Genomic DNA, 11,102 nt, shown 5'->3' with positions numbered 1-11,102 from the left:
TAGGGTGTAGACATACATAGACATATATATATATATATATGAAAACAATAGGCTTTTCTTTTTTCCAAATTAGTTTGAAAAAATGAGGTTTACTGGTTTGAACTATTTTTTGCTTCTAAAACTCAAAACATCCTAGAAATTTGTCAAGCAATTAGTCTGTAAGATAGTCTAATTACCTTTGGTATTGTTAAAAGAAAATATAAATCTAAAATGGCCAAGACACATGGCTACTGTACAAATGTAGTAAACTGCCTTTAAAAGAAATGCCACCGAATTTTTAATTTTTTACCTAACCATGTAATTACAAAATAGCAGTTTTCTACAGGGGAACAGGTGTAAAAAACACACACACCCCAAAACAAAATAAAACAAACAAAAAAAAAACCCCAGCATACTACATATAAATATGTATGATATGTAAAATAATCCTCACCTAAATTTATGAGAATGAGATTGCTCCAAATAAATTTTTCTGTACTGAGAGACGATATGTATATTTTTTAAAAAAATTGTGTTAAGTGCTTTTCTTTACATTTAAAAAAGTTGTTTTAAAAAGAAAAAAAAGCATTCCTTAATTTGTAACATTGGACAAGAGTCAAAGTAGGAGAATAAGTTTTAAATTTTAAAATATCAACGTTCAGGCCTATCTATACCTCTAAAGTCCCACTGATTTAAACGTAAAATTGAGTCTGAATAAATATACTATGAAATTAGGGATGTGTCTTCCACACTTCATTTCTATACCCTCTTCACTATTGGGTGCTTTCTCTTAATTTTATGCCTTTTTATTTTTTTTTGTTGTTGTTCTTTAAAATAGTGTAACTTGAAAGTATCGTTGTTAACTAAAGAAAGCACAGGTCAAAAAAGGGGTAAAAATTGACTCCATTTTTTTAAGACTTCCTGGGAAATATTGCACTTGAACAGAAATAAAATGAAAGGATATTGTGAACTGAACAGCCTAAGTAATCATTCTAAATTTGCAAACAGCATGTTCTGAAAAGTCCAACTATGAAGAGCAAAGTGGGGTGGAGGGAAATCCCCAACCTGGAAAACCAATAACAATATTTTTTAAAGCGTTTTTTTCCAACAGAAAAAGTTAAAGACTTTTTACTTTACAATTTTTAAATCTTTTTAACATCTGCATGAAAACTTTGCAATGTCTTATAAAACAATTTATATTTGGGGTAAGGGAGGAGGGGAAAATACAACCAGCAAGTAAAAACCAACAAAAAAGGCAAGCATACCATAGGTACAATTACATAATTTATGGAGTTATATTTTCAGGTACCCTATTTGTGAAAGTGAAAGTGTTACAAAGACTATGTACCTTAATATTTTTCATTAAATTTACTATTTTTCTTTTTTTCTTTTTAATATAAAACTACACTTGAGTACAAAAATATGTAAACAGACTATACAGCCAATGAACAAAAGGAGAAAAAAAACACAGAGATGGAAATAATTGAAAAAAAAAATAGGTAGCCTAGTCTTTAAACTGAGGTAAAAGAGACAGAAATAGGATGAGATTTTACATAATTTAACACAGAGACAATAAAGAGAACTTTGCTACATGGAACAGGAAGTGAACATATTCAAGAGCCAAGAGTGCTTGACAGTTATTTAAATTGTTGATCACAGTTTCAGAATTTTAGCTACTACAAAACAAAAAAAACAAAACCCAAGTCCTTCCCTTGTACAGTGTATTCAGAAAAACAATAACAACAACCAAACAACGAAAAACAAAATATCCATTTCCAGTAAGTAATGTCAAATCCTGGTAAGTGCATAGTAGGGGATTCAGTGACCTCTACCCCCTGTTCACGAAGCTTTTCTTACTGTGTGTCACTTGAGGTAATCTGAAGGGCCCAATTCACTGCAAGCTGGCTTATTTGTACCTACATGAAGTCATATCTGTACTTTGTGTTGCTTAGCAGAGGGCCTTTCCATTTTATATTTTATTCACAATAAAAAGAAAACCACAGAAAACTAGTTATCCTTGTACCACTCTTTGTATGGGATAAAGATTAATTCACAAATTTATACAGAGAACACACATATACAGTGTTGTATGGGAAAAGTACCCATAAATAGAATTGTGAATATGTTCCCAGGCAGAAAGTGCATGTGATTACCACAAACTTACAGTACTGCAAGAGAAGTCTAAATGGGCAGAAAGAGAATTTTTCTTAAATACCATATGGAAATGTCAATTTTAAATTTCTGTAAGAATAATAAAAATTTATCAGGTCATTTTATTTTGGCCTAACAATGTACTATGATGCGGAGGAACGTTAGCATATCACAGCTTCTTGGTCATAGTTTGTTAGTTTCTTATAATCAGCAGCTCATTTTTAAAACAAACCTACAGCAGATAAACATATAACCATGATATATCATCCACTGACCTTGTATTTTGGAAAATAACAATGTGATCTGACTGCTCTATTCAGTTTTGTTCAAGGACTGTGAATTACCTGACTTTTTAAGATTATTTAAGATTATTCTACTAACAATCAGTTAGGAGACTAGAATACTAGTCCATTGCTAAGAGTATCAACACAATACTGCATTTTATTTCAACAAAGAATTAAACTAATAAAACCTTATTATTACTGAACTCATTCTTCCTGGAAAAAAAATCACACAGCATAATATTTCACAGCTAAGTTTTTTTTTCTCCACCTCAAATCTCATCTGCACAATCTAGTAGGTAGTGGTCATTCCGAAATACCATCAAATTTCATAAGAGATACTCAAAAATGTTTTGAAAGTTATTTTCTTTAGACAGTTGAGCAATAAGTCTCTGCATCTGTAAGCATATGTTACCATAGCAGTTTTGTCCTATTTTTACAAGGCTGAAATACATGGTGCTCAGTTTTTAAGTGATTTTAAAAAAATATATATTAAAGCTGTCTAGACCGATACTTAGATAACTGACTTTCTAAATGTATTCTGAAAGGCACAAATATAATTAAATTTTAGAAATATTTAATACATTAAATTTCAGTATGTTTAGATTCCAGTTACTATAGAGTTCGATTAATTTATAGAAATCCAGGGTTTAAAAAAACAAAAATGCTCAAATATCTATTGAAACTATTAGAAAAAAATACAGAAAAAACCAACATGATTTTTAATTCAATTCTTTTCTTTGGGGTTCCTGTTGGAGAGTTTTCTATTTTAGGATCTGCCTCATTCACACAGTTCTCATGAAAAATCATATAAAAGTAGAGAATTTAGACAGAGCAATATAACCCACAGGAAAAAAAAAAAAGGTTTTAACTACAGTTTCACAAATGCTACTCATTCTTTTATCCACAGCAAACAATCCATAGTTTTGGAAAATATATTAAATCTTTCTCATGGTAATTATGTTTTGGTTGTAATAGCTGCTAGACTTTTTTGTTTGTTTCTTTTGGTACTTCTTTTTGCTTTTGTCCTCAACACCCCAGGGAGTGATTTAGAGGTGATGTGAATTAAATAACATCAAACATTATTTAGAAGGTATTACATTTTCTCTGGTATAAATTCTGTTTTTCACTTGTAAACAGCAACAGATATTGCATGATTTTCTGAAAAGTAGCTGAGATACTAATACTCTAGATAAAAGTTGACCAAACTTACTAATGAATTCCTCTCTCTTTTCCACACACCAACAGGGAAATATGGTTCCTCATTTCTTTCCTTTTTTATGGACTCTCCTTAGGAGGCCAACCTTATTTAAACATTTGGATATGTGTAATAAGCTGCTCTTGCATAAAATCATTTCTATAAGTCAGTGACTGGAATACCTGAACACTCACTACTGATTCTAAAGAGGAGTTCATGAAAGTTTTGAATGCCAAGAGAAGTTCCTTCAGTGCTTTTTTGTCATAGTCTAGCAAATTAAAGAGAGAGAAAAAAATTAAACATCTCAGGAATCAGCCACAATGTTGTTTTTCTTTTTCCATGTATATTTTCCCAACACTGATAACTGCGTTTGCATATCAAAAGATTTTAAAAAATTCTTATCAAAGTCTATTTCCCTCATTCATATCTAAAAAAATCCAGTGACCACGACTCATGCTCACCAACTGTTCCTATGCAGGAGAGACACTTCCTACTTTGCAGCTAGGTATAAATCCTATTCGGAATAAATTCCATTTTCTACTTCAAGAAAACTCTAAACAATTAATTTTTTTAACAGTACAAAATCTCTTTGAATTAGCTTGCTAATGACTTTCACTTGTTGATAGCCCAACTATAATTTTCTTTTTAGAGGAATTTATCACCGGTCGCCACATAGGAAGCACACAGCAAGGGCTGTGGGAGGGATGGGGCACAAAGTAGGTAGCTGCCTATGGTGCAACCTGTGGAGGTGGTCAGGTTGGTGATTGAGGTTTTTAATATTACTTTTCATAAATGCCCATTTTTAATACCAGGAAACCCTACTAAAAACGGCATGTACCTGTTTCCATAAGATAAGTCCCATGTGGTACAATGAAACTCAAAGTTTTGCTTAGATTGTAACACACAAGGGTGCCGTTTTCAAACCTTGCCTCAGGCACAACCAAACCTTCCTTTGTCCTGGCTCTGGCACATTATTTCTCTTCTGAAATAAGAACTGGAATCAAATGAATATAGATCAACTTTTACAAATGTCTGAAATTTTGCCAAAAAAGGAAGTACAGAAAACTGCCCATAATTCTCTTCAGTACATTCTGTGATATTTCACTGAAATAAACTGTATGTAAACAATGCCTATAATAAAATTTCCTACCTGATTATTTGGTATCTAATTGTCACATCTACATTTAGTCACAACCTTTCACATTTTCTTTACAGAAAATGCCATAATTAAATAGAACCTTTCGGAGACTTTTCCCATAGCGCTACTTCTCCCAAAGTATTTTTTACCTACAAAATCTGCAATGACCCTGTCTCTCTATTTGCCACTGTCTCTACTTAAGCCAATACCATCTTCATACTGTAGATCCCTATCCATTTAGGCTAAGGATAAAAGTATATGCCTGCAACAGACATATTCTCAAGAACACAAACTAAAAGGAATGGTAAAGTAGAGCATGAGTGATTTGGGAGGCCTCTATAAAATTCTTTGTGGTCGTCTGTTTATTCCCAAAACATATGTCTGCAGGTGATGTAATGAACTGACAGAAAAAAAGCAGGAAAATTCACAAGTGGTGTCAGCAGAAATTTCCAAATAAATTAAGCTCTTAGAATATTAGTTGTTGCCAAAGTGCTTCTTTAAAAGCAAATTATCATCATCACAAATACCCCCCAACCCCCACAATACTGTTAACTATTGGTCACTTGTCTTCTCCAGAAAAGTGAAATGGAAAAAAGAAAAACAAAATCAGGAAGAATTAGGAGAAAAAACAAGTGATAATTGCTAAATAGATTATTTTTTCTTTGGTGGCTCATTGTACAAGATCTTATAGCAAAATAAAATTGATGTTCACAACGTACCATGAAGCAAAGAAGAAATGATACAGCTAATATTCTAATGTGTTTCTCATTCATATTCTAATGGATACTTTTTGGATTAAAAGATAAGTGGTCATTACCAATATATTAGTTTTGTCAAGGTCTGGGGGGGAAAAAGATGAGAAGGAAGCGGTGAGTTGTAACCAATTCTCCCTAGTCCTATGTAACTCTATTTGCATGAGCACTTAGAAACTATCTAGATAAGAAGTAGAAGATAAAATGGAAAATTGAGTTGAGTAATACAGAGCAGCTTTTTATATCTGAGTCCTATTCACGTTCAGGTTTCTCTATTCTTGATCATTCTCACATTGTACTATAAGAAGAAATGTATTGTGCTGCATTATATGTGATGCACTTCTACAGTACTCATCAATTACTACTTGATGATATTTCATGTCAAAAATGGCCATCAGGTATAATCTGACCACTATCCAACTCATTCCTTACTAAACAGAGACTACATGTTCTATCTGCCAAGCATGTCCCTGTAAAAACAAACAAACAAACAAAAACTTTAATCACTATACCACTCAGCTGTTCCCTTCTAAAACTGTTGGACTGTGTTGAATAAAATTAGCACCCTCATAAATACAAAAAACATCCACCTATGCAAAATGTCGATCTATAGTAAGCATAGATAGAGAGCAGGAAAGTAGGATGTTAAAGGCTTATAGTTCATATCTCAAGAGTCTAAGCAACAGGGGAAATAGTTGTTGAAAGGGATTAGTACATAGGAAGCAAGTGATTTTGGCTTAGAGATCACCTAACTAATAATTCCATCCCTATATAGGGTCAAAGAAAGGGTGAAAGTGAACTTTATTATTATATTTTTAATCTGCAGCCCAACCAAAATATTGCAGAGCAGTTTCCTTTTTCCTCAACTTAAATGTGGTAAATATCAACACTGGGAGGAAAAAATTCCAGAAAAAATAGCCACAGTTGGTATCAGTACTAGGTATACTTCATGTTTTTGATTTTTTTTTTAAATAACCACATTCAGGTCAAACTCAGCATTGACCTTTGGAGTTTTATAGAATAGAAAGAGACAGTAGGCAAAGTCTTAAAAGAGTTGACTATGGAGCAGAATACCGGGTAGTTGAAGATTTAACAAACTAATACACTACCAGAAAAGAGGTTTCTAGTGTTCTCCCTAGTGTCAGCCTTAATAGTGGATGCTACTGACTGGTTTAACACTGTTGCTGATAAGATGACAATTGAATACATATCTTAAAAAAAAACCAAGCGTATTCTACTATCAGGACATAGTTTATACCTTAATTTTTTTTCAAAGAGCAGCAGAACCCCTCCAGAAAACTACTGCCTCATAGCCACTCCTAAGCTGTATTACTCTGAAAACCAGATAAAAATATTAATCATAAAACATATTAAAAGTAAGGCTGTCAGGGTGTCTACAAAACGCCAGTCCCCAAAACTATGGAAAAACAGCAAGTCTAAAAAGGTGCTTCTTTAGTTTAGAAAAATAAGATAGTAGGATTTCAAAAGTACTGTAGGTGGTCCTAACCACTTGTAATATGAAACTGCTAAGTGGTACAATGTTCTATAGATTGTATTAGAAATTCCAGAAAGGGAAGTAAACACAGAACCCATGACCATAGCTCATCCTAGGAAGTATCATTGAAAAGAACATTGTGTTTGATTTATGATCAAAGATCTTTACAGAAAAACAATTTATATTTTCAAAACGTTTCTTTTTTAGAGAGTAAAAATTCCTTATACTCTTTTTTTTTACTATTGTTAAGACAAAGTCTTACTATGAAAACTCTCCACTTTCCTGTCCAATATCACCATCCTAAAAATGGAGATCATCCTCTTTTAGTTGAACCTAATGTGAGCTGAGTGATTTTTCAAAGCATGATATAACTTACAGCCAACCATTGCAAAAGTGAACTGCCCTTCAATTCCCACAAAATAAGCCAAGCGACAAAAGAAAACAAAGCAATTACCCCGTCCCCTCCCTCCCTCTTTTCCTTCCTGATAGTCAGGTAGAGCAAATGAGACTGGGTCCATAAAATAAAAATTATTGACTGTAATAATTTTTCTTTTTCTTTTCTTTTTTTAAAAAGGTTAAGTTAATGTCTGAGGAAGTGGGATTGTAAGTGCAGTATTTCTTCATGTGCAGTTCTTTACTTCATAAGGGTCCCCTTTGGAAAGAAAAAGGCCTAGTGGAATGTGTGCTCCCCTCGTACAATGTGTGATGAGAACTCATAACGGTCCTGGCTTCGGTAGCCACAGATGTTGCATTCTAACGGGTCCCGATAACCATGGCAACCCATGTGAATTGTGTACATGACATGGTCTAGGAATAGGACTCTGCAGTGCTCACACTTGAAGGCTCTAATTTGTTCTCCTTCTCCATTGAAGACCTTGTAGATGTCCTTCAGAGAGCCCTTAGAAGCCTTTGTGGCATCCAAAGCCTTGACATCCTCCTTCATGTAAGTTGGGCTTTGCTTCCTCTTGGGATTTAAGGCAGGGTTTCCTTGGTAGGACTGGCGATCATCATGGCTGCTTTCTGAGTCAGTAGAATCCAGGCAGCTATGGCTGGGTGAGGCCTCTCTTTCCTGGGGTCGACTCTTTGGTCTGATTAGAGAAATGGGGCCATCCATGTTGTTCTCATGACTGTCAGAGGTTTCCCTGCTAACGGGCCTTTCTATCCTGTTAGGATGATAGACCTGAGTATAAGCTGAGCTGATGACTGGGGCGACCTCTGCAATTGTGTTTGGTGTGTGCTGCATCAGAGGGTGAAGTGCTTCAGCTCCAAGGTAGGTGATTGCGTTGTTGATGGCTTGGTCCATCATGTGAGACTGCATCAGCTCAGCCTCTTTCTCATATGTTAAGTTCATATCAAAGTGAATATCTGGGTAGCCAAATCTCATGAGCTTCTCTCCTAAACAACGATGATGACAACAACAAAAACAAAAACAAAAAACAAAATTTGTAGAAGAAAAAAATTCTTTTAAATTATTGAAAGGAGGCAAATTCAACACAACTCTCTAATTTCATAAAATATTTTATCTTCTATTCTTCAATTCAATCTGCTGAAACGAACAACTTATATATTATGTGGGATTAACTAACAAAAGTATAATTAGTTACAAAAATTTCAATAATCATTTGTGTTTAGAGTAATGTCCCTTTTAAGGATGCATTTTGCACTGATGTTGATAGAATAACCAGAAGAACACAAGTCCTAGCTTTACCCCATCATTTTCAATTTTCAATGTTATTTAATATTTTAAAAAATCAGACCGTCATTAAGAAAAACATAGATTCAATATGCATTGTGAGTAAATATTCAACCAAACCTGGGCAAATAAAAGTAATCACAAAGAAAAAAAAAGAGCTCAACAAAGTAGCTAAAGAAAATTAATCTTCATGAATTAAAAGGAAGAAAAAAGAGGTTAATCATGAGGGAAAACGATCACCATCATCACAACAGAGTCTTCCTTGCACAGAACCCAGAACTAGATTAAACTAGCCACAAATAAGCAGATGCCTGTAGGTCCACAGAGTCATTTGCACTTCTGGCACCTTTCCAGAGTAGGACTAATGATTATATCATATCAGTGACAGCTATGTTTACAATAAGATTTTATTTAATATCAATTTATTAATAACATTTCAATAAACTGTTCAGTAAATTTATTATTTTTTAAATATTTAATAACACTTTTAAAGTTCTTCCCTATTTTCTCAGTAATCATAGGATCCTCTTAGTGTTTCTAGGATTTTTACATGCCTTAGACCACAGGTGGAACCTGTGGCCTTGTGGCCCTCTAGGTCCTCAAATGTGGCCCTTAGACAATATGGAACAGCTCTGAAAGTCTTTTCAAGGAAGAGGACATGTTGCTGGCCACAATTTCATTATTTTCTGATCCTATGGTGTGTTCTGAGCCTAAGACTTGACCAAGCAGCTTATGGTGCTTTGTATATTGCAAGGGAGTGGCTAGATGGTGCAGTGGATAGAGCACTGGCCCTGGAGTCAGGAAGAACTGAGTTCAAATTTGGCCTCAAAAACTAATTAGCTGTATGACCCTGGGGAAGTCACTTAACTCTGTTTGCCTCAGTTTCCTCATCTGTCAAATGAGCTTATGGTGCTTTGTATATTGTAAGAGCTTAACAAATATTTATTGAATAAATGAAGAAATGAACATGCAGAAATGAACTGACAAGTAACTCAATGTCCAGAGACAAACACACTAGAGGGCAACACACATAACAGATAAACAGGGGAAACTGCCCAGGTAAGTATGCCTTCCAGACAAGGAAGTCTCACCTGGTTCTACTGCTTTCTCTCCTGTCAACCCACTTAGCAATATGCTCATAGTACAAGGGCTAGATTAGGGAATATCAATACAGAGAACTTGACTATTACTACTTCCATCGTAAGGAAGAGAGGATGAGGCCCTTGGAAGGACTCTGGCTGCTGCCTTCTGCTCTCACAGATGAACTTCCCAGATCCATTCCCAGCCTCCCTGGATGTGATAACAATATCTGTGAGGAAAGAAGAATCCTTGGTCCCACTCCTGGCATAACTGTATTAGGATAGCTATTCCTATGGAAAGGATGTATTTAAATCAGGGACTGCCTACAGAACTCTAATAATGTCATTATCAAAAAATAAAACAGTGACATCTTCTATTAAATGAGAATAAAAATATATGGCTAATTATAATTTAATTGGCTACTCCGAAAAAGACATACTGACATCTCTGTATTGATTTAATAGCACTATTTCCTATACTTTGCCATAGTTATTCAGAAACATAAATGTGATAAGACTGTATATAAGTACACTGTAACTTTGTTTTTCACATTTGAAAAATCTCTATATATCAATATGCATATGTATATAGATGACTTTATATACATGTCTACGTAAGTATATAGATCATGATTTTATACATACATACGTGTATATATACACACATATGTACACACATTTGTATAATTGTACATATAGATTGGAAATGTTTCATAAAATGCAAAAGAATATCTATGCTTAACTTGAAGGATAATTTCTCTCTCTCAATGATCACTAGCTTTGGACAATTCATTTCATCTTTTAAAAAATCAGGCATCAAACAGATTGTGGTCTATAACCTAGGCTCCTCAGAGGTTTGGTGACCACAAAAAGAAGAACCACTAGATAGGTAATGCATACATATTTGCACTTTTTCTAATATGTCTGACCTTCTAAATGTCAGTATACTGTTTTGGAAAGATGCCATATTGCAGGAATTTTAGTCTAGAGAACCATATTACAAAAGCATTCTTCCCAATAAGGCTGATAAAAATTAATCCTTTTTTTACTCCAAGGGAAAGAACTTTAGAGTGGGGTTTAAAGGTAAAGAAAATTAAAGAAAAAATACCAAATTACAGCATGACTTTCAACTAATGTTATCTCCGTGCCAAAGGCTGCAAAAAATCCAAGGTAAGAGTCATAAGATCTATTCATTTTACCTACGTATCTATAGTTATGGAGTTAAGAGGCCGGAGGACAAAGAAGAAACATGTTACTATGGCTAAGGAATATCATTTGAGGAAAAAGTTCTTAAGAAATTCAATGATCATTATTTGTAAAATATGTTGTAACAAAT

At 34.0% G+C, this 11,102-nt stretch overlaps 1 protein-coding gene across 6 annotated transcripts in view; it reads right to left on the bottom strand.

Annotated features, from left to right (window-relative positions):
* Positions 1–1,453: 1,453 nt before the first annotated feature.
* Positions 1,454–11,102, bottom strand: part of IKZF2 (IKAROS family zinc finger 2) — a 194,975-nt gene continuing 185,326 nt past the window's right edge. For all 6 annotated transcript variants that reach the window (XM_027873839.1, XM_027873840.1, XM_027873837.1 and 3 more), the window contains exon 8: positions 1,454–8,389. In XM_027873839.1, coding sequence (XP_027729640.1) covers positions 7,665–8,389 — 725 coding nt within the window. In that variant the 3' untranslated portion in view covers positions 1,454–7,664. The remainder of the gene's footprint in view (positions 8,390–11,102) is intronic.

The sequence above is a fragment of the Vombatus ursinus genome, unplaced genomic scaffold, assembly GCF_900497805.2.
Source record: "Vombatus ursinus unplaced genomic scaffold, bare-nosed wombat genome assembly UNPS02014802.1, whole genome shotgun sequence".
NCBI lineage: Eukaryota > Metazoa > Chordata > Mammalia > Diprotodontia > Vombatidae > Vombatus > Vombatus ursinus.
This window is presented reverse-complemented; position numbering and strand designations above follow the sequence as displayed.